This window comes from Petaurus breviceps, unplaced genomic scaffold (assembly GCF_028583685.1).
Source record: "Petaurus breviceps papuanus isolate PSGF00001 unplaced genomic scaffold, PetGlider_PUasm1.0 91133, whole genome shotgun sequence".
Lineage (NCBI taxonomy): Eukaryota > Metazoa > Chordata > Mammalia > Diprotodontia > Petauridae > Petaurus > Petaurus breviceps.
The window spans coordinates 31,677,668-31,702,587 of record NW_027187419.1 but is presented as its reverse complement, the minus strand read 5'-3'; the positions used below and the strand labels follow the sequence as shown (position 1 = coordinate 31,702,587).

Here is a 24,920-nt window from a genome sequence, read left to right as displayed (position 1 = left end):
GGGGAAAGGCAGGGCAATTGGGGTTGTGACTTGCCCAAGGTCACACAGCTAGTAAGTGTTAAGTGTCTGAGGCCGGATTTGAACTCCGGTCTTCCTGACTCCAGGGCCAGTGCTCTATTCACTGTGCCACCTAGCCACCCCATAACAATCTCTTAATGTACAAATCTATTGGCCTTTTTTCTCAATCACCATACTTCTTGAGCTGTCTGCATTCTCACCCTCTTCTCCCTGATATGACCTTCTTCCTAGGTTTTCATAACACTCTTCTCCCCTGGTTTTCCTCCTCCTGTCTGACCACTTCTTTCTCAGTCTCCTTTGCTGGATCTTCCTCCAGGTCACACAAGTAACCATGGGTGTCAATACAGGCTTATGTTCTGAACCTTTTTCTCTTTCTCCTCTATACTACGTCACTTCATGATTTCATCAACTCCCATGGATTCAATTATCATGAGTGTAGGCTCATCATTTTTAAATTTACTTCACCAATTCTAGCCTCTCTGCTGATCTCCAGTCTCACATCCCCAACAGCTTTTAATAGGGCACCTCATATTGACTGTCCTGTAGACATCTTAAATCAATTCACCTTGTCCAAAACTGGACTCCTAATCTTTTCCCCCCAAACCCTGCCCCTTTCTAAACTTCCCTGTTACTGTCAGGTATCATCCTTGAATCCTTACCTCCCTTATCCAATCTGTTACCACGGCCTATACATTTTACTTTCATAACATTTTTTTTCTCTCTTGTGACATTGCCATCAACCTGATGTAAGACCTTCATACTCTCACACCTGGCACATAGGCACTTAATAAATGTTTATTAATTGACTAACCATTAAGAGACCCTGTTCTCAAGCTGTCTAAGCAAGTTTCCATCTTCAGAGAGAGGCTTAGATGATTAGTTTTCAAGTATATTCTAAACATTTTTTCTCTTACTATTGACTTTTATAATAGCCTTTTCATTCAAGATATGTATAGAAAGTTTGTAGTGCTTTATCTATGTTGTGTTTTCTCCACTGTTGTCCCTTGAAGGCAAGGAATAAAGATGAAAGTGTCTAAAAGTAGAATTTGAATTTTTGTAAGTCTGGTAAGAATACTTCTGACAGGTGTCTTACAAATCTAACCCAAAGGTCTTTAAGTTAAAAAAGGATAGAGACTCAGTGGATAAATAATCAAATCAAGGGCAAGCATTTATTAATCACTTACTATGTGCCAGGAACTCTGTTAAATGCTGGGAAAACAAATATAAATAGAAAGAAAGGCAGTCCCTCTTACCTTCAAGGCATGCCTGTACAATTTGCTGTGTGTAAGCTGCTAGGGCCAAAGGATTTCCTCTACCTACAAAGGTTGTTTTCCTCTACATTTTTGGCTGGCACTGAAATCCTTTGGCCTGATACAAACAGCCTGAGGGGACTACAAATTGAGCAGGCCTACTTAAAGGAGTTTACATTTTAATGAGAAGCTGCACCCAAAGTATGGCTTAAAAGGGGGTGTGTGGGGGGGGGGGGGGGCGCGGATATCCTAGAGAAAGTTCCTTGGACATAAATCCTTCTTCAGCCTGGAAAGTAATGAAAGATATTGGAGACCTGGGTCTCTTCCTTAAAGTAATTCTGGAAGGAATCAGTCAATCTGAGGGAGAGGCCACAGGGGTAGAGAGTACTTCCAATGTGAGAAGTGGTCCAGGGGTGGAGTGAATATCCAAAGCGAAGAGGTTTCAGTGGCCTGTAAGAGAAAATCCAGTGGAGATGAGTCAGCCGCACAGCCTAGAGAAGAATGAAGATTGGCTTATCTCCTGCTTAAAAGGGAGGTTCTGGGAAGAACCAGCTGGTCAGAAGGAGAGGCTGCAAGAGTGGAAGGTACTTGGATTATGGTTAAAGAAAATGATCAAACATTTCTCAGAAGAATAATCAAAACCTTAATAATTAAATAGAATTCTGCTCCAAATCACTAGAAATAAGACAAATGCAAATCCAGACATCTCTGAAGTTTTACTTCACATATAGGAAAACAGGAAAAAATGTCAAAAGATGAGCATAGTTGAAGTCAAGATTATGGAAAAACAGGTATATTAAGTCCTTGCTGGGGTAGCTATGAATTGTCCAACCATTCTGGAAAACAATTTGGAATTATGCTAAGAAAGTGATTACGGTGTTCATATCCTTTGACTCAGATATCCCACTGTTAGGCATAGTCAATGACAATGAGAAAGGCTCCACGTACACCAAAATATTTACAGTAGTACATTTTGTAGTAGTAAAAGAGTGGATATAAAGTGGATGTCCACCAATATGATTCTACATGAGTATGAAAAGCGTTGCCAACTAGTGAATCCAAGTTACCTGACCCAGATAAATAACATTCTCAGGTACTGAAATTGCTGAGCTACTATCAGCAATAATTGAAAAATGAAAACAGCGCAGTATCACAAGCTAGGAAAAGGGCAAAAATCCCAGTTTGGGAGGCAGAGAGCAGAAGCAACAGGATCTGCAAACTGTAGGCCAGAGAACTTGACTTTGATTGCTGGGAAAATGCAGAATGAATCATTAAAGAGATGATTGGTGAACTTCTACAAAAGGAAGCTGCAATTGCAAAGAACCAAGGTGACCTTCATGCAAATCCAAAGGACTCAGGATGAAAAAATTGCTATCCTCCTCCAGAGAGAGAACTGATGGACTCTAGAGTGCAAATTGAAGCATAATTTTATCACTTTCTTTATTTTTCTTGCTTTTTCAAAAATATGGCTAACATAGAAATATTATTTGCATAATTTCACATGCATAATTGATACCATGTTGCTTGCCCTCTCAGCAAAAGGAGGAAGAGGGTGAGAGGTAGGGAGAAAAATTTGGAACTCAGAATTTTTTTTAAAAGAATGCTTAAAAATAATAAAATTTTTAAAAAAGAATAGGTCATGCCAGAATAATATTTCCTTTTTCACAGAGTTATCACACAGGTAGGTCAGCTAAATGTTGTAGGTAAGTGGTTTCAAACTTTAATAGAAACAGGGACCACTATTCCTTACTATAGGTATCCCTGTGTGCCACATACTGTATTTTTATTTATTTTGCCAACTATTTCCCAATTACATTTAATCTGGTTCATGGCACTCTGGGGTGTTGTGGGCCCTGTGAGGGAGTGTTTGACAATTTTAATGTAGGTAACTCCTACAAAACTGTCTATACTTGTTGGTCCACTTCCTTCCTCTCACTCGTCAGCCCCCTGCAATCTGGTTTCCAACTTCATCATTCAACTGAAACTCCTGCCTCCACAGTTATCTTTTTTTTTTTATTACAAGTTTTCATTTAACAAACATTTATATGTTCTTAACTCTTCTGCCCCCTCACCACTGAGGAAAAATAAAAAGAAAATTCTAACATATATGCATAGTCAATCAAAACAAATTATTACACTAATCATGTCCAGAAAGATTTCTCATTTTATATATTTAGTCCATCCCCGCCCCCCCCCCCAGCCTTTACCGTGAAGCAGGCAGTATTCTTCACTTATTGGTCCTCCAGAATCATGGCTAGTCATTGCACTGATCAGAGTTCTTTAGTCTTTCAGAGTTGTTCATTTTAGCTTTGTCATTGTTATAATAGAAATTATCTTCCTGTTTTGTTCACTTTATATCAGTTTATATCAGTCTCCCCAGGTTTCTTTCAAAACCTGCCCTTTCATCGTTCCTTGCAGTGTACTAATATTCCATTCCACTACTATACCACAATTTATTTATAGACATTCCTCAAATGACAGGCATTCCCTTAGCTTCTACTTTCTTTGCCACTACAAGAAGAGCTGCTATAAATATTTTTTGTACATATTGGTTCTCATCTTTGATCTCTTTGGGATATAGGCCTGGAAATGATATCACTAGTAGGTTAAATGGCATATATAGCTTAGTAACTTTTTTTGCAATAGTTCCAAATTTCTTTCCCCCATAGTTGTAGCCATTCATACATGTGACAATGCATTACCTTGCCTGTTTTCTACATAGCCCCTTCACCATTTGTTGTTTTTTCTTTTTTGTCATTATTCCCAATCTAATGGGTGTGATGTGGAATCTCAGTTGCCTTGATTTTCATTTCTCTAATTGTGATTTGGAGCATATTTTCAAATGGTTGTTAATAGCTTGGATTTCTCCCTTTGAGAACTACCTATTCATATCCTCTGACCATGGATCAGTTGACAGATGGCTTTTCTATTTTTTTTAATGTTTTAATCACTTCTTTATAAAGCTTGGAAATGAGACACATCCGAGAAACTTGATGAACAATGATTTGTTAGCTGCCAAAGCTGATGGTCTTTTCTGTCTTCAGCTTTTCTTGATGTCTCTGCAGCATTTAACACTGTTGACTGCCCTCTCCTACTGAATACTGTCTCCTCTATGGGTTTTCATAACACCACTATATCTCAATGTTTTTCCTACACATCTAATTACTTCTTCTTGGTCTCCTTTGCTGGATCACCCATGTATCTGTGGTAATTCTCCAAAGCTCTATCCTGGCTACTCTTTTCCCTCTTTAAAAAAAATTATTGATGTTTTTGTTTTCACATTACAAAAATTTACAATTACCCTCAACTCCATGAAATGTCTCTTGTAACAAATTAGAGGTGGCTAGATGGCACAGTGGATAGAGTACCAGGCCTAGAGTCAGAAAGATTTATCTTCCTGAGTTCATATCTGGCCTTAGATACTTGCTAGCTAGCTGTGTGACCCTGGGCAAGTCACTTAACCTTGTTTACTTCAGTTTCCCTATCTGCAAAATGAGCTGGAGAAGAAAATAGCAAACCACTGGGGAGGCTAGGTGGTGCAGTAAGTAGAGCACTAGCCTGGAGTCAGGAGGATCTGAGTACAAATCTGGCCTCAGACACTTAACTAGCCATGTGACCTTGGGCAAGTCACTTAACCCCAATTTCCCTGCCTTCCCCCTCTAAAAAGCAAAGGAAAAGAAAAGAGCAAACTATTTCTTTATCTTTGCCAAGAAAACCCCAAAATGAAGGGTCATGAAGAGTCAGACATGACTGAAAATGACTGAACAACAACAACAATAAAGTAACACAAGTAAAACCAATAATTCAGTGACCTCATCTGAAAATGTATGCAACATTATGCATCTGTAGTCTCCCTATCATCTCTATGAACAAAAATATTTTTTCTCTCCTCACCCCCAAGCCCTCTGAAAATATATTTTTAAAAATTTCCTTGCAACAAATAGTCAAACCAAACAAATTCCCTCAAATGGCTGTTTGTGTGTGTATATATCTATATCTATATCTATCGGTCTATATATTTAAATATATACAGTCAATCCTCAATATTCCCATGTTCAACTTTTGTGTGACATCAAGCATTTGAGTGATTTTATTAGTAACCTCATTTTAACTTCTGCATTGGCAACTGCACACATTTGCAGCTATGTATAGTAGAGAAAAGATGAGAGGCATCATGTGTGCAGGTTTGTGGAACAGCTGACAAATGAAGAGAGTTAGATGTGATGGCTCAGGAAGGTGAAGATGATGATGATAATGATGATGATGAAGATGACAATGATGATGTACAAGCTCCCAAGGTTGTGCCACTCATAGTTTCCAAGCTTGAGAGGTGGCTTGACATAACTGACCAACTGGCTAGAGACATCAGAGCTGCCAATCCCGTCATCATTCACAGCCTGATTGTCACAGGTTGAATGTCAGTTCATCTCTGTCTGCTATGCTTCCATACCCCCTTAAGGATTTCCATAAATCCCTTAAGGCTTTCAAATGGTGCATGAAGTAGACATTGCTGATGGATAATTTCAAGGTGATGTGTCCTTCACTATGTCCAACACCTTCTGCCAACTGTGAAGGACAGAGTCAAAAGTGATGTTGAGATCTCACCAACTTCAGCATTTTCCAACAGCAAATACCAAAGTCTTAGCGATCTCTCCCATGGTTTTCAAGGGAGAGAGGTTTATAGCAGTATAATATACAGTACACTGCCCTTGCACTGCCTTCTGACACAGTGGATGGAAAATAAGATTCAGATTTTTAAAAGTTGTAAGTTTTAAGAGTTTTATTTGCTGTACAGTATTTATGTTACCATAGATTTCATGTGTTATAAAAAGTGAATATTGACTGAAATTAATATTTCCACAAACATTGTGAAATATTTGATAGTTAGCAAATGTCTAAGGCCACTGTGAAATATTGTCAAAAAAGGTCATAGGTTTTTAGGGCATTGCTAACAAGAAAAAAAGTTTTGCATGGTACCAATTTTATTTTGTGTATTACATTTTATGGATTACATGGTTACTGAGTTAGGGAAAGCATATATTGTCACAATTAATGTTTTGTTTTAAAGAAGCTTTTGTATGTAGAAAAGTGTATTTTCAGTAATTTCTAGCAAAAGTTTAGCAGTTTTTGGTGGTCGTGGGAACCTAATTCCTTATTTCCCATAAATTTAATGTTTCAACATTTAGATTTTTTATTTTTGTGCCATTTTTTTTAGAAACATTACCTCTGTGAAAGTTGAGAGTTAACTCTGTGTGTGTGTATATATACACATATGCACACATGTATTTATACACATGTATACACACATTGCTTACATGTACATATATACATGTATGTTTATATGTGTATGTTTCATTCTGTATCCTAAATCTGTTACCTCTTTGTCATGTATAGCATGTTTTATTATTGGTCATCTAAAATCATGAATGGTCATTGTATTGATCATAGCTCTTATAGTTTTCAAAGTTGTTTGCTTTTACAAGTGATGTTATTATTATTATTATTATTTTTGGTGAGACAATTGGGGTTAAGTGATTGCCCAGGATCACACAGCTAGTAACTGTCAAGTGTCTGGTCAGAGGCTGGTGATGTTATTATATAAATTGTTTTGGTTCTGCTCATTCATCTTTCATAAATCTGTCAAAGTTTTCAAAATTGCTCATTTTTCAATAAATACAGTAAACTGAGGACAGAACAATGCATATTGTAACATGAGTGTTACAGAATGGTATCTCTTTTTCTCTATAGAGCCTATCGCCTGGTGACTTTATCACCAGGGTTCAATTTTCATAAATATAGCTAGCCTTAGTCTCTCCCCTCAGCCTCCACATCATCCACTGCCTTTGGGGTATTTCAAACTGAACTCATCTTTTCCCACAAATCTGTCCCTATTCTGAACTTTCTGTTACTGTTGACGGTACCACCGTCCTTCTAAGCCACCTCTTCACCCTTGCTCCCCCCATATATCTAAACAGTTGCCAAATTTTGTTTTTGTTACTTCTGCGACATCTCTCTTATACATCTGTTCTCTCCACTCACTCAGCTACCTCTCCAGATCGGGCCTTTATCACCTCTTGCTGAACTATTAATAGATTTTTAATTGGTCTGCCTACTTAACTCTTTCTACACTCCAATCTGTCCTCCACAACAGCTACCAACGTGATTTCCCCAAAGCATAGATCATCAATCCCCTACTTACTAGAAAAAACTCCTGTGATTTCCTTTTGCCTCTAAGAACAATACGAACTCTTCTGCTTAGCATTGAAAGCCCTTCACAGTTTGATTTCACCTTATCATCTAGATGGTATCTTGGACAGAACATTGTACTTAGAGTTAGGATGAATGAAATTTGAATCCCTTAGACACTTATTAGCTGGGGGACCATAGGCAAGACATTTAACATATCTCAGCCTCAATTTCTTCATCCATAAAATGGGGGGGGGGGATAATAGGGAATATGTCGTAGGTACATTGATGTATAGCATCTATACCTACTTTATATAGTAGTTCTCAGTGAATAGACCAGAAGGTCCCAATTCTGATTTAAAAGGCAACATATTTTTATAAACAAATAAAGTGTACTAAGCCACTTATATTTTCTGAAAGATGGCTTTGGCAAAGCAAGGCACACCATTAGAAAGCCAACTGTGTTGACAGAAATGGTCAGCAAACCATGATGCAGAAGAAGAATTTCATGATTTTCTGGATAACTATTTTTTAAACAGTTTGTTCCCTGAAGGGGGAGTTATACAATGCTGATAAAACTATTTTGTCAATATCTGCAAAAGTCTACCTTAGTTGAAGTTTTAGTAAATCAACTATTCGGGGCGGCTAGGTGGCGCAGTGAATAGAGCACAGGCCCTGAGTTAGGAGGACCTGAGTTCAAATGTGACCTCACTTAACACAAAAACTAGCTGTGTGACCTTGGGCAAGTCACTTAACCCCAATTGCCCTCCAAATAGCAACAACAAAAAAAATCAACTATTCCCTGAATTTAAAGAGCCTAACTCAGGTTGATAATGTTTCTGTCTTGCATAAACCAAAACCTTTAAGTAACAATAGAAGTGAATTTTCTTCGATATAAAGGTGTAGCAAACTCTTGATTGGATGGACAAATTTATTTCTGGTTTCATCATATTGTGTACTTGTCATGAAATAACATTTCAGACCCCTACATTAACTTGAAGGTAGCAAAGCTTTTTTGTTTTTATTTTTTGCTTGTTTATGCTAGGGAATTATAAAGTAGAATTAGTATCTGGTATTACTTTACCTTCTTACTAACTCTTTGGTTTAATCTATGTACCCGAGTGTTATGCAGAATATGAAATGTTATTCTTAAGACAATTGATGTATTATGCAGAAACTACACTAAGCTTTTAATTGTGTTAAAATATTTAAGATCCAGTTTTTAATGTTGATTTTCCTAGAATTCTAAGGTAAAACATAAGAAATGAGAGAGAACTGTGATTTGGTTTGAAAAAGTTTGCTCTGATAAAGATGACTATGTAAATTATGGAATAAATCACCAAAAACACATTAGCATCAATTCTCCAAACTGATGGGTGAATCTCCCTCACAGATAGAATGTTGATACTAAAATATCATCCAGAAATAGCACGAAATAAAATTACTTGAAACTGATGAGGATGTAAATAATATTGCCTTACATAGGTGATGCAGAAATAGTAGATACTTTGAATGGTGATGATGCTAATGATGACCATAAGAGAGAACTTTCTGAAGGGCAGAGAAGAATATTTCATTCTTTGATTCAATAATTAAAGTTTCCAACAGGTAGTTGGACCTCTGGAGGCCCAACAGGATAAATTATTGAATCAAAGAATGATAAATTTATCACAGGGATTCTGAAGCTGAGGTCCCAGGTGTTCATAAGTTGATTTTAAGGGGACCATGAACTTACATGGGGGAAAATCACATTTCTATTTTCATCAACTTCTAACTGAAAGTAGTTAGTATTTCCCTCAGGGATATAAAAGCATTATTTCTGAAAAGAGGTCTGTAAGCTTTACCAGACTATGAAAGGGAGGCCCATGGCACAAAAAAGGTTAAGAATTCCTGATACAGAATGTCTCCCAAGTCAAGGAACTTTTTACAATGTTAAAAAAAAATTTTGTTTCTTTAATCACTTCCCAAGTTGCTGAGAGTAGCAGGTCTTGTTTGGAGGGAGCTATGTCTGTCCATAGATTTGTTTGGAAAGCTTGTACTTTATAAAGCTTAAAACATTGTATAAATATAACCCTTGTGACAGATGCTCTCATGGTATTGTTTTTCAAGTTTGGTCTGTCACTGGGTACTGTCTCAGCTTACTGAAGAAGAGAATGCATCCAGTCCAGTCACAGGCATAGTTCTCCTTGGGTTATAAAACTAGTGATGTATTATCTGAGATTATTCCCCTGTGTCGCTGCTACTACTGCTGAGTCTGGCATCACAAAGGCACTCCTGGAGGTGAGGAATCTCACCAGGAGAGTCACAGTTACCAACACCAGGTGTACGCTACAAATCAGATGTCCTTTTTACTCACAGATACCCACAAGAGGCATTTCCCTTCTGAATAATGCTCACATATTCTGGAATGGACAAAATACTCTAATTTTTCTAGAAATCTCTCTCCTGAGTTATCCTGGCATAACTGGGTAGGGTTGCTCAAATCGCCCAAGGCAACTCCTTCCACACCTGTGGTGAAGGAAGGCAGTAGGAAAGGAGGAAACAATTCTGGAAGACCAGACGCATAAATGCATTTGTTATTCTTATTGCTGCTGCTGTTGTAATCATTAATATGATTTGTTTACAAAGAGTGGAGAAGAGATCCCTAGTCTCGTTCAGTGGGTGAACCTGATGACTTAGAGGCGAGGTGGAGGTTTATGCTAGATTTACACACAGAAGACCTGAGGTCTAATCACAATCTTGCCTACACTGTAGAAGACAAGAGACAATAGATACCAGGACTTATCCTTATTCCCCTTCCCCAAACAAATGTACATACACCTTAACTACAGTTCATGGGTTAACCAAGTTATCGATGGGCAGTTTTCTCCAGCTGTAAATTTAGGTAGAAAGTAGAGAATGTACAGCATCTCTAGTTTTATCTTAACTGGGATTGGAGGACTTGAAAATCTAACCTTTTAACTTAATTGTTTCTCTGGCAGCAGGATACAGTGTCCAGAAAGGAGTGTGCAGACATTGGTCTTTTCTCAAGTTGAGTTATTCCAGAAGTACTTCTGTAGATTCTTGGTGTTTTGTGTTCTAATATTTTATGTTATCCTATGTCACAAGGAAGGTGATGGGCACTGATTTACTTCAAACAAGTTTTGACTAATGACATCAAATCTTTATCAGTATGCCATTGAGGGAAGGACACCAGATTGGCGGTCAAGAGATCTGAGTTTTAGCCCTGATTATGCTACCTCTTTCCTGATCTATAAAGTGCTACATTAGCTTTCAATTATTGTAATAAGAGCTAGAGTGACCCTTAGAGGTAATCTAACCAGCCCTTCCTCATTATGCAGATAAAGAAGCTAGGGCCCGGTTAGGTGGTGCAGTGACTAGAGCACCAGCCCTGGATTCAGGAGGCCCTGAGTTCAAATCTGGCCTCAGACACTTAACACACACACACAAAAACTAGCTGTGTGATCTTGGGCAAGTCACTTAACCCCAATTGCCCTCCAAAAAAAAAAGGAAGCTAGGACCTAAAAAAGTTTTAGTTCATGAAGATAACCTGAGAGTAGTAAGAAAGCATTGCCAGGATTCAAAGTGCTGGCTAAATCTTTCTCCACTATATCATACTGTCTCTTCCTTTCTAAAATAAATACTATTATTTTAATTTCATTTAATATAAGAATATGTACAAGGTCACATATTCATTAATTCAAGTTCTTTTTCACAACTAGCATTTATGCTTCTAACCCACCTTAGGCTTGTGCTCATCTAAAAATTTCAAATTAATGATATTTAATCTATTAGTTCTGAAATGAGCTTTAAGTTGGAAATAAATTGTTGTCCATATTTATTATTCAGTTAGTAGTGGAATATTTTGAGAAAAATGATTTAGAAAGAATTGAAACTATTTGGAACAATGCAATAACTATTTTTTCTCATCTTCACATTTAAATATTTTACAGTATTTTTAAAAAGTTTTCTTTAATTGTTAGATCTTCTACATGTGAGGCTGAGCTTCAGGAATTAATGGAACAAATTGACATCATGGTAAGCAACAAAAAAATGGATTGGGAAAGAAAGATGCGGGCTTTGGAGACAAGGTTGGATCTTCGAGATCAAGAATTGGCAAATGCACAAAACTGTTTGGATCAAAAAGGTCAAGAGGTACTTCATACATATTATTTATACATATTAACAAAATGTGAATAAACTAATACTTTACAATTTTTATAAATAGCATTTATTATATGAGAACAGATTTTTGTTAATCATAGGAACCATTGTTTTTTATTTTTAATTAAATTTTGATTTTTTCAATTACCAAAAAAAAAACCAAACTACCTTTTCTACCTCTGTCCTCACCCCCCAAATTGAGATCAAAAGAGAGAAAAGAGAAAAACAGAAACCCTCTAACAAACATGTATATTCAAACAAAACATTTCTGCATTGGCCATCTGTCTCTTCCCTCCCTCCTTCCCTTTCAGTCTCTTTCTTTCTTATGTCTCTTTCTCCATATACATATACACATGCATACATATGTATGTATGCAAGTGTGTGTGTGTGTGTGTGTGTGTGTGTGTGTGTGTGTATTCTGCACTCTGAGTTTCACCTCTCTATTGGGAATTGGAAAGCATGTTTCATTATTAGTCCTCTGCAAACATGCTTGGTCATTCCTGGTTCTGTTCACTTCATTTGGCATCATATCATAGAAATCTTGCCAGGTTTCTTTGAAACCATTCCTTTCATCAGTTCTTATAAGCACAGTATTATTCTATCACATTCACATACCACAATTTTTCAGCTGTTCCCCAATTTATGTGCCCCTCCTTGTATTCCCATTCTTTGTCACCTCAAAAGAGATATAAATATTTTTGTACATCCTTATAGTTTCTTTTGCTAAGTACTAAATCCCTTCCTTAATCTACTCCACCTTTAATTCTTCCTTTCCCTCCTGTTTCCCTGTTGAGTGAAATATGTTTTTGTACCAGACTATATGCAAGTATGTGTATGTTTTTTTTCCCTCCTTTAACCAGTTCAGATGACAGTGAGGTTCGAGTGTTGATTACTCTCCCTGCTTCTCCTTGTTTGTGTAGACTTTTACTTGTGCACTTGTCCAGTTATGTCAATTTCCCTAATCTTCCTTTCATTTCTCCCTCCCCAATAGTGTATTCTCCTCCCTTTCCATTTTCTTATAAGATCATCAAGACATGAAAGAACCAGTCCCAAGCCTTCTGTTTAATTAGACTCCCTCTATGATGATAGGATTCAGAGGGATCACATGTATCATCTCTCCAAAATAGAATGTAAACAATTTATGCTTGTTCAGTCCTTTATCATTGTTCATTTGTGTTTACCTTTTTAAGTTTCTCTTCGCTCCTGTATTTGAACTTCAAGGTTTCTACCCAGCTTTGCTCTTTTCATCAAGGGTCCTTGGAAGTTTTCTACCTCCCAAAAGACCCATTTTTTTCCTACCTGTAGGGTTGCACTCAGTTTTGCTGAGGGTAGGTTATTATTGGCCATAAGCCCATATCCTTTGAGTTAAGGAATACTGTATTTCAACCTTTCAGCTCCTTTTTATGGGTGGCTGCTAAATTGTGTGTCCAGGCTATTAGACTCTTTCTTGTTGTCTGTTGTGCACACTTTTTCTTTGTCCTGGAAGCCCTGGATTTTGACTGGAATGTTCTTGGAGGTTTCCATTTAGAAGTTCTTTTAGGAGGTTACCACTAATTCTGATTATTTCTAATTTGCCCTCTGATTCCAAGAGACTGGGGTAGTTTTCTTTTATGACTCCTTGAAATATCATGTCTAGTTTTGATCATGGTCTTCAGTTAGTCCAGTGAGTCTTAATTTTTTTTCTTATTGATATGTTTTCCAGGTCAGTTGTTTTTCCTTTGAGAATACTCTACATTTTATTCTGTTTCCAGTCTTTTGACTTTGATTTAATATTTCCTATTGTCTTATGGAGTCATTGACTTTTATTTGTTTCATTCTATTTTTCAGGGAGTTTGATGCTTGGGCAAAGTTTTGTACATCTTGTGCCAAACTCTTAATTCCCCTTCCAACTCTTTCTTCCATAGCTCTCATTTCTTTTTCATTTATTTCTTAAATTAACTATTTTTTTACAACTCTTGCTTCATTTCTTTCATAAATTCTATGAATTATGAACTCTGTGAACTTAGGAATTTGTGCCCCACACTGTTTTTCTTTGCATTGTTGCTCATAGAGAATGTTGAAGCCATTCTCTTTTGGGGGTTTCTTTGTAGGGTTCTTTTTTGTTTGTTTGCTCCTTCTTCTAGCCTAATTTTAGGCTTTGAACTTGATGTCAGGGCTGGGCTCTGAGCAATTCTTAGAAGGAAGGTCTGGATTGGTCCTATTGTTGCTTTCTTGGGAGCACTGAGTATTGGCTATTCTAGAATCTCAGAGCCAGGCTGGGGACCTACAAACTCTCAATGTTTCCAAAGTAGCCTGATCCAGGGCAAAGTTTGATCTCTGCCCTTCTATCCTGAGATGAGCAAATTCCTCATCTGAGCTTTTTGGTTGGGTCTACTGCTGGGCTCAGCCTCTCTCAGCCAACTGGGAAGTTCTGCTGGTCCAGAGTGATAGAACTGCAGGTTTCTATTTGGTTTGGAGTTCCTGCCCTGGTTGCTCCCCTGCTGGTTTCAGACCAGCCTAGAAGATGGAACTGAGATGCTTATCTGCTCTTTACATACAAGCCATACCTGCTGCTGCTTACTTCTGGACTTGCTTCTCTCCCAGGACACTGCCCAGGGTTCTGCAACTGCTCTATACCCCTACCATCTGCTACCTGAAGACCTAGGTTCCCTCATGAGTCCACCCTGTGTCTGTGACCCAGAACTGGTTAATACATGACACAATTGCCAACAGCTGCATAAAGTGGCAAAGCTCTAGTCTGGGTCTGAGACTTCTTGCCAACGGTGGCCAGCCTCATCCTGAGCTGGATGCTCTGTAGTGCTTTCTTGGCCAGACCTCTATCCCCATTGTTGGAAGACCTCTGTCTCCCTGTGAAGACTTGAGGCAGATGAATGACTCATGTGTGACTTTTTCTTGGATTTCCCAATCAAGATTCAATCTGATGCACTTTCTAGGTCTGTCTGAAGGAGTATGGAGGAGGAGTTTGCTTTACTTCTTCTTGCTACTCCACTATCTTGACTCTGCCCCCACCCCGACTGTATCATTTTATATATATATATATGTATAATTTTCCCCCAATTACATGTTAAAAACAATTTTAACACTTGTTTTTCTAAGTTTTGAGTTCTAAGTTCTATCCTTCCCTCCTTCCCTTCCCTCCTCCCTGAGACAATAAGTAATCAGACATAGCTTATACATGTATAATAATGTAAAACATTTCCATATTAGCGATTGTGTACAAGAAGACTTGAAAAAGATAAAAAGAGAGAAAGAAAGAAAGAAAGAAAGAAAGAAAGAAAGAAAGAAAGAAAGAAAGAAAGAAAGAAAGAAAGAAAGAAAGAAAGAAAGGAAGAAAGAAAGAAAGAAAGAAAGTTAAAAATAGCATGTTTCAGTCTGTATTTAATCAATATCAGTTCTTTCTCTGGAGGTGAATAGTATGCTTCATCATTAGTCCTTTGGGATTGTCTTGGATCATCATATTGCTGAGCAATATAGCTAAGCATTTACAATTCTTCATTGAACAATATTGTTATTACTTTATATAACATTCTCCTGGTTCTGTTCACTTCACCTTGCATCAGTTCATGTAAGTCTGTCCAGGTTTTTCTGAAATCATCCTCCTTGTCATTTCTTATATCAGAATAATATTCCATTACAATAATTTTTAACTTTGTATCCCCTAGCATCTAAAACAATGTTTTGCATATAGTAGGCTCTTGACAGATGTTTGTTGAATTGCAAATGACTTATCATCATCACTGAGTTATCATTATCATAATTGTTATGATAATCATCATTAATAACATTTACTCTATCAAATACCCATCTGCAATGATATTATACTTACTGCGGTTAAAGAAACATAGTTCATGTCCCTTGGAAACTTGTAATCACAGACTAACAATACTGATGTAAAAAGACACATCAAAGACATTTAGACAACTGAAAAACTTAAACATAAATGCATTAAATATTTACATTATTTTCAGGCAAAGGAGTAGGTTAAGGTCAGAGTATTTATTTATTTATTTAACTGATGTAGAGTGAAAGTATTATGATAGTTCTATCCTTAGGCAGACTTAAAAGGCATTTCTCAGTTTTGTAATTAGGGAGAAGGCATAGGGAATAAGTATTTATATAACACCTGTTATATGCTGGGCACTGTGCAAAGCACTTTACAAATATTAAAATGGGGAAAGGAAGTGAACAAAAGAGAAAAGGAGAGGGAGGGAGAAAGAGAAAGAGAGAACATTTGTGAATAAAGATATCAGATGAGGTTCCCTTTGTCACTAATTAGAAATTTAAATCTAGGATTAATTTTAATTACTAATTTTAAATGTGATCATAAGATTATTCTGAACTTTCATTATATAGCAGTATGATAACTATCCTAATACCAAACAGTGGTGTAATATGGTATAAACAAAGTTTAGTTTTTAAGAGTATAGTTATTACCAACTTGCTTTGAAAACTATATTAGCCTTGTGTTGATACAAGAGTTACATCTGACTTTCACTTCTCTTTTTTTTTCAATTACTTATCTTTTGCACATTTTCTATCTTATCAGACAAAACATAGCAGAATATTCAAATTATTATCTTGATACAGGTGGGGTTACTTCGACAGAAATTGGACAGTCTGGAAAAATGTAACTATGTAATGACTCAGAACTATGAAGGACAACTTCAAAACCTTAAATCTCAAGTAAGAAAACTTACTGATTCTGGGTTAATGTAGTAAAACTTTGTTGTGCTTTCTAGTCATTATAAATTCATATAAATTTCATTAACATCAGTAGTATCCTTAGTATTAGCAAAATTTGTCTGTCCTGTGGTACTAATAGTCAATACCACATCATTTAGCATGTAATTGTTCTTTGTCTCATGTCCCAAGTTGTCAGCTACATGTCCCATGGAAGGTACAATGACCCTTTTAGGGTCACTACGGAATTGCCGTGATGTTTTGAATATTATTCTAGTTCTGGAAGTTTAATTTAATACTGCATTCTAAGTTCCTTACTAGGGAATTAATTACAAATAGGGCAGGATAGTATTTATGATGTTCACTACCCCTTAACAAGTTTGGTTTGGCAAAATTAACTCTTTAAACAGTTGGTTGATTTCTTCAAATCACTATTTTTGGAATTTAGATAGCTGCTATGATCCAGTTAAACTTATTTAGTTCCCTAAACATAGAAATCAATTAAAATTAAGAATATAAAAATTTAACTACTCACTATAATGACCAATTATAAACAAAATCTATATAATATGCATCAGTATTTTTAAAATTACAAAAACCTAACTACAATTTTTTCTTTTTCTCATCTTATTTTTTTCTTTTCTTTTCTTACAATGCTTAAATGTTTTAATCATTGCTTAAGGAAATTTTTTATTTTTGCTTCGTAACTTATACTGTCAAAAAGTCTCACACGTGGTGATCATTTGCATCCAAATTACACTCCCCCTTATGACAAAGAAAAACAATCAAGGGCTAAGTCTTTGATTCTAAATCTTTGTTCAACAGTGTAGACAATATTCTACCCTAGTAGTCCCCCATTTCTTTTCTATGAAAGAGGAAGTATGTTTCATTATTAAAGATATTTGTGAGCTATCAAACTTTCTAAGGTGGATCACTATAACTTATCAGAAGTTCGATGCCTTGATAGACTGTTCTTAGGGCAGCTAGTGCTTTTCAGGCTTGGACCTCTGCAGTAAATACAAAGATCTCATTGGCAAGACTATGAGGAAGAAATGACCTTCATTTGTCCAGTGGGATTCTACTACTTTGGACGTATGCCCTGAAGAATTTCTAGAATTTCCCTCTGCCACTTTTTAATAGTTCACGTAAAAAGTGCTGTGTGACTTGAACTGCATGGAGTGTATTGGACATAACATTGAAAAAAGCATGAACAAAGATTATTGCAGGTATTAGATCAGTTAAAAAACCACTGACCTAAAACTGTCAGTTGATAAGTACCAGTTCTTTGGAACCTGTGTGAAATACATGGCTCACATTGTATCTCAGCAGGGAGTAAATAGAAGCCCTGAAAAGATGTAATTGCACATCACTTAGCCACATCTGAAGAATTGTTGAAAGCTGAGGATGTTCCTAGGATCCAGTGGCTATTACTGGAAATTTATCAAAAACAATACCATCATTGCAAAATGTCTCAACCATCTTATCCATGTGTACATGGCTGAGAAGTACCAAAAAAGGAAGGACCAAAAGGGCTCATCTGGATTGAATCTCTTGGCACCATTTGGAAATCATTGGAATGGAACCTGATCTTCCCTTTAGTGACTTATTTCATTGTCTAATATATTCACCAACATTAACTTTTGTAGATATATCAGCCTAGAGGGTATATCAGGCTAGAGAACTTAAAAACAGTTTTATATCAGGAGGCTCAACAGCCAGCAGAAACATACCACTACAGACATCTCTGACAGAAAAACTCATTATCCAGTCCATCTATTGGTATTCATGGGCAGTCAAAGTCAAGACTATATTGACAGAGCTTGATTCCAAATGGGACTGGGCAATAATTTATTGACATAGTCTGATGAGTGCTGTTACATGCTGCCAGCCAAAGATGGGTAGCATCATTGGCCAACTGAGTTCAAGGTATTTGCTTGCCAGAGAAGACCAACATTTTAGATTCAATTGTGTTATGCCATAGTTCCTATGCATCAGAAACCTTAATGGTGCCCATGGAAAGAGTGATGATGATCTATGTGACATGGAGGGATCAGAATCACACACAAAAAGTAAAGCCAAGAGTCTGGGACTTCCTCTAAACAGAGTGGCATAATAGGTGTAAATGGATTGAATGTACCTTCCCTAATTGTCCTTCAGTGATTGGTAGTGAGTGTAGCTGCAGGATGAAGGTCTACAAGAAATGATATAAAGGAAAAATAGTATGACCCAGAAAACCAAGCTCAGCTTTTCTAGGGCTGTTGAAGGACTGAAAGAAGTTGAAGCTATTACTGTATTACTCTATTGAACTACAATTGATCCCTAAAACAGGAATGAGAAGGGAGTTGGTACAATCCAAAGCCTACTGGTACATGCCTATTAAAATCCTCTAGGATGATTCTAGATACTTGGGCCAACACAAAACTTTACAGTTATTGCAAAATATCGGTCCAAAACTGCAGCAGATGTGTATGAGAAATGTGAGACCTACATTCTCTGTGTACAAAGTAAAGCGCCACCAATTTAAGCTGCTTCCTTGCGGAACTTCAAGATTGAGAAACTGATCTGTGTAGATTTTTTTATCTGTGGAAGGGAATAGGAAGAACATGACAGCATCTTAGTAGTGTTGTGCCACTTCCGCCAAGATGAACAGGCCTATCTAAGCAGGAACAAGAACACTTCCACAGTAGGGTCAGTATTGTGGGAGAAGGATTTCTGTATGTATCCTTGCTAGGATTCATTCTGATCAAGGTCACAATTTTGAGAGCAAGCTACGTAAGAAAATACTGTGCTTGGCAAGAATCGAGAAGTGTAGAAGTAGATAGATCACGGCAGTGCATGCTGCTTAATATGCGTAGTGCCCTAAAACCTGAATAGAAAGCTCAGTCGCCTTTTTAATACTTGCTTTATATATCACAGAGTTTGTCTAATGGCTGTTTATTAATCTTTGTTTGAAAGTCTCAGAGACGGAATGATAGTGGGTGAGAGATCAGTTGAAGGAGGCCTCCTCTACCTAGCTAAGGCCTCAGTTTACAAGAGCCCAATGGCATTAAGCTTGAGTCCGCTGTCAGCAGCTCCAACTAGGGAACATATTGCTACATGAAATCTTGGTATCCAGGGAAGACATAAGGTAGTGTGCCAGTGAAGAGCTACCACATTCCAAATAATTAAAATACTGGGCAGTATTTCAGTATACAGAATATCATTGGAAAACAGTTAGGGATGGGCAATGATGATGCATCTCAACCACCTGCTGCTCTTAGGGAAGCTAGTTATATTCCCTGGTAAAAAGAGGACAAAAGTGATGGAAAGTTGAGGAATCCAGCTCCAAGAAGATGCCATCCTTGACCCTGCTATCAAGGCGATCTTCTTTAAGCACAGGGCTGACCATATCATCCCTGCAAAATACACGTACTCTCAATAAACTCTGGGCAAGGGGTCCCTTCCACCTCTAGGACCAAATATGAGATGCTCTGTTTGCCATGTAAAACCCTTAATAACCTGGCCACCCTCCTCACCTTTTCCAGTCGCTCTTCAAAACAGCGTCACTGCCCTCTTTCCAGTTCCTCACACAGGATACTCCATCTCCTAACTCTAGGGTTTTTTCTGGCTGTCCCCCACATCTGGAATGCTGTCCCTCCTAATCTCTGCCTCCTGGCTTCCTTTAAGTCCCATTCAAAATTCTGCCTTGAACAGGAAGCCTTTCTCAACTCTCTTAATTCTAGTACCTTCTCTATAGTGAATATTTCCAATTCATCTTGTATATAGCTTATTTCTGCATAATTGTTTGCATGTTTCCTTTCCCATTACATCGTGTTTTCTTGACAGTAGGGACTGTCTTTTGCCTTTCTTTGAATGTCCAGCACATAACACAGTGCCTGGAACATAGTAGGCATTTAATGTTTATTGACTGACTCACTGAGTCTTTCATTTAGTGACCTCAGCAGTACCCATAGATTCAATGATCATATCTGTGCAGGTTAACTCCTAGGTCCAGTCTAGGCCCACTCCTTTTCTTAATTTCTAGCCCCACATTACCAATGTAGGTTGTCGGCATCTTAGACTCTATCTGTCCAAAACAGAACTTGTTTTTTCTCCCAAACCCATCCTTTTTCTGAACTTTGCTTTTACTGCTAAAAGCACCATAATCCTTCTGGTTATCCAGTTTAGTGACTTTAATGACTTCTCATTCTCACCCCACAAATCCAATCAGTTGCTAAATCTTGCTTCTTCCTCCATGACATCTCTAGTTTACATTCCCTTCTCTTTATTTATATAGCCATCCCTCTAGTTCAGACACCTAATACTTCAGGCCTGGACTTTTGCTATTGCCTCTTAATTTTTCTTCTTGCCTCAAGACTCTCCCCACTCTAATCTACCCTCAGCTGCCATAGTGATTTTCCTAAAATGCAGATCTGACCATGTCACCTCCCTACTCAATAGACTCTGGTGGATCCATTTTACCTGTAGGATCAAATGCAAATTCCTCAGTCATTTAAAACTCTTCATAAACTGGCCCTTTCCTACCTCTCTGGGCTCTGTACACACTATTCCTCTCTCTCTTATGCACTATGACTGGCCTATTTGCAGTTCTGCACACAGGGCACTCCTCCATGTGTCTCCATAAATCTCCGTGCCCTTGAACACTCTCCCTCATGCCAAGAATGCTCTCCCTCCTTATCTCTACCTCTTAGAGCCCCTGTTTTGCTTCAAGACTCAGCTCCAGCCATTCTCTGCAGGAAGCTTTTCTTGGTCCCCTTAGCCCTACTGCTTTCCCTTCCAGTGTTACCTGGAATCTCCTTTTAAAGGGTCATGTATATACATACATAGATGTGCATGTTGTCACCCATGATAGAACATAAGTTTCCTGAGGGTAGGGAATATTTAATTTTTGTCTTCGTATGTCTAGTGCTTGGCCCAGTGTCTTTCATATTGTAGTCTTTTGTTGACTTTATTTAATTAATTGTTCATTATAGAAATGTTAGCAAATGTGTTCTAATTTTTTTCGTCCAATTGTTCTTTCTGGTTCACTGATAAGTGCTCTTAGGATTATAGGACTTAATCTTACACAGTGGTGTGCTGGTAAATATAGAACAATTAAATGTACATATGACACACTTTTACATTTTTAGCTCCAGGGCTGTACAAAACTGGGCCCTTGTTTGCTGAACCCTGGTCTAGACAATCAACAAAACAATAAGTCAAGTCCTATGGTTTCCAAGGTGTAAATACTTACATTGAAAATTTAATAATCAACTCTTTTAAGTCAATTGTAGCTGACTCCAGCACAGTGTTGGTCTTACCCAGTCTTTCTATAGGCTTTTTTCCTCTTGCCACTGCTATTTTGTGATGATACACTGACCGTAATCATCTACTGTCTTCTTCCCTAACATTTTTGCCAATGATTTTCCTCTAAGCTATGGTTGTCTTTATGCCTTGTCTCTACTTGGCAGGAGAAATGCTGAGGCAGTTTGTTTCTGGGCTCTTTTGGCCTCTCATGAAACAGGTATTTTTTACATTGCTTTAATTTCTTTAAAAAATGGTTATAATAAAATCAATGTATTTTCCATTACCCATTTCTCATTTTCTAGTATCTGTAACTTGTTTGTATAAAGCTGCTTAAATCTTTGCAATTGCATGAAACATTTTTCTCAGCTGTATAATTTCTTCTAGTTTGATATTGATTTTGACTCTTATTTTAAATCAGGTGCTTAGACTTTTTTTTCCTTAATACACTTAAAATTATTGAGGATCCCAAAGAGATTTCATTTATGTGGATTCTTATAATACCTTAGTATTATGAAAGTAATTTTGACTTCATGGATCCCCCAGTCCCAGAACTTTTACCACAAGGACCAGCAGCAGAGTTAACACAGTTTTGAGAACTGTTCTTAATAGTGATCATACTGCACACAACCAGCTAATTAATATATGGCTTCCACAATGGTAACTAGTCCTATCTGTTAGGATACTGTCAATTTCATTTTCTGTGTCATCATGTCAGAAACTTGACCACTGCTTGTTGGATATATTGTAGTGGGGATTTCTTTGTGAATGGTTTGGACCAGATGGTCACTGAGGTCCCTCCTGACTCTCATGTTCTATAATTCTAATGTCCTTAAATACTACTTTTGAAGTCCATTATCAGCTCTCAGTAAGGCTTCTAAGGAAGTTTAAGCCTTGGACTTCTTAATTGTATTAAACCTAAACATTAACATATTTTTCACTGACCCTCCCCTATGCCCACCTTTACATTGAAGTCATCAAATAGCAGTGTGTATGTTGACTTGTTCAAAGTATACTTTTCAAATTGCTTTCATATTTTTTCTCTTTCTTTGTCTCTTTGTACCACTTTTGTATAGAAAGTTCCAGGGATTAGAAACCCCATTATAAGAGTAATGATCAAGCTTTTCTATCCATTCTCCAACATTGAATAACCAATACTATGTAAATGAATAGTAATATGGTAAGCATTACTTCTGTATCACTAAAAGGTGAAAGAAAATCCCAAGATGTAAGTCATGTATATTTCGATGGGATTTTTTTGAAGCATATGATGAATAGGGAATTCAGAGAGCATACGAGCTGCCAAGGTCTTTTTGGCAGGTGCTTCCAAATTCCAGGGTATATTCCTCTGGGCCTGTAGAGTTTCTGTTCCTCTGCCAATACAAGCACCAGTATCTATGTGAGGATAGAAAGATAATTCTTTGGCAGCAAAGTAATTTGAAGCTGGATTTCTCTTGATTATGTAGAGGAAAAAAATCCACTTCTGATGTCAGTCCTTATCAGTAAGGCCTTTGATCTGCAAGTTTTCTTGAAGATTTATGAGTGTTTATTGATCAGGGGGCGCCTTCCATGGGACAGTCTTTTTCACATTCTTGACTGATCTCTGAGAAAACAGCCTTGACATAAATTCAGCAGCCTCAGATGCAGACACCTGTTATGAGGGAAAACCTAGGACGGCTAGTTCCTGCAATTAACCTAAGGATGATATATAGTCAGTGACAATGGGAGGTGATAGTTATCTCAACATGGGTTGAGTGTGCTCAGCTTTGGTACTAAGAAGTATTCTGAGAATGACTTTGATAAAAGCCACTGTTACCTTAGAGTGAGGGAGGGAGAGAGGGTACCAAAGCCTGTTACCAAAACTAGAAGAAAGACAAAAAAAAAAAACTGTTGCACATTTGACGAGCAAATTTATGAGGCTATAGTCAGCTGTGCTTCAAAGAAAACTATTGTTAACATGAAAGCAAAAAATTATGATAGAGACCATACTTAATACAAAAGGAGTCTTCAAAAATGGACATTTCCCTTTCAGTTCCAATAGGAGATAAATAATACTGACAATAACAATGTTGGTCTGAACCATCACTTAGCCTCACTTCTTTAGGTAGAAATTCATACATCAGAAGCACCTTGAACCTTGAGGTCACAATATTAAAATAAAGTATTGAAAAAAGACCACCCAGGACAGCTTTGCAATAGATATTGGTATATAGTGGTCTTCATGGTGTTTGTTTTGCTCACTATGACCAGTACAAGGCTAGTATCCCAAGAGATGATGTTTCCTGTTGCCTTTAGATATGGTACAGAACCAACTGCACTCTTTTTTCCAATTACTTTTCAAAGGAGAACCTCTAAGTTGCCCTTCCATTTAGCTTCAATTTCTTCATGTTTTCTGGTTTTTTCTCTAGTAAAAATACCTATACTGTTGTTCATTTCTCTCAGTAGTATGCCAGCTCACTAGTCATTGCACAATAATTTCAGACTTAGAATACCAACAGCTAATTTTTAGAGAAGATCTAAAGATTGTCTAATTCTTATCTTACTCTGTCACCTTTTCCATCCATTGGACACTACTGTGTTGAAGAAGTAGAAAGGGACACCAGAGGACTGAGGGCCATTTTGTAGTTTTCTTTATTTGTTTCATTGGTTTTTATCATAGCTAGGAAAGTCATCACCTTATGGTTACCCTGATGTTAGCACTGAACTTCTTTCTGTTTAGATGATATTCCTTAAACAGCAGACAGTATTCTGCTGGTATCATACTTGAAACATTTCTTCAACTAGTTCCAGAACCAGTGCTTTGCTGGAGTAAGCTCAGGATTACCTCTTTACCATAGAGGCACCAGAGTAGGATTGTGTGTGTGTGTGTGTGTGTGTGTGTGTAAGGGGTTGAATTTTGTCCAGAGAGCTCAATAAATCATACTGAGTTTGATCAGTTATATATGAAGGCTTCTTTAAGTGTAAAAGAGGACATAGTCTTCCAGAAAGAATAGTGTGTATTTTGTACCTCTACTTCCCTCACTTTGCAATCTGCTCCAACTACTTTGGATTTTTTGTGACCACGCTCTCTCTTCTACTTCTACCTGTCTGATCACTCTTTCTTAGTCTAGTCTCCCTTGGTATATCTTCATCTATGATCTGTCCATTAACTGCAAGTGTACCTCTATCCTGGACCACTTTTTTTCTCTGCTATCTCAGTTGCTGATTTCATCTGTTCCCATAGGTTTAATAGTCATCTCTATCCTGATAATTCCCAGATCTGTGGTATCTAGCTCTAGACTTGCCAACTACCAACATATTACCAACTACCTCTCAGATATTTCAAACCAAATTGATTAT

At 37.3% G+C, this 24,920-nt stretch overlaps 1 protein-coding gene and 1 long non-coding RNA gene across 2 annotated transcripts in view; one reads left to right on the top strand and one right to left on the bottom strand.

Annotated features, from left to right (window-relative positions):
- Positions 1-1,168: 1,168 nt before the first annotated feature.
- LOC138154884 (uncharacterized) lies at positions 1,169-3,710 on the bottom strand. The gene is made up of 2 exons (XR_011166700.1): positions 3,476-3,710; positions 1,169-1,718 (listed from the first exon to the last, which is right to left on the bottom strand). It is a non-coding gene; the product is annotated as an uncharacterized lncRNA (long non-coding RNA).
- A 7,732-nt stretch (positions 3,711-11,442) lies between these two features.
- Positions 11,443-24,920, top strand: part of DEUP1 (deuterosome assembly protein 1) — a 114,605-nt gene continuing 101,127 nt past the window's right edge. The window contains exons 1-2 of the mRNA XM_069079900.1: positions 11,443-11,609; positions 16,206-16,301. Coding sequence (XP_068936001.1) covers positions 11,472-11,609; positions 16,206-16,301 — 234 coding nt within the window. The 5' untranslated portion in view covers positions 11,443-11,471. The remainder of the gene's footprint in view (positions 11,610-16,205; positions 16,302-24,920) is intronic.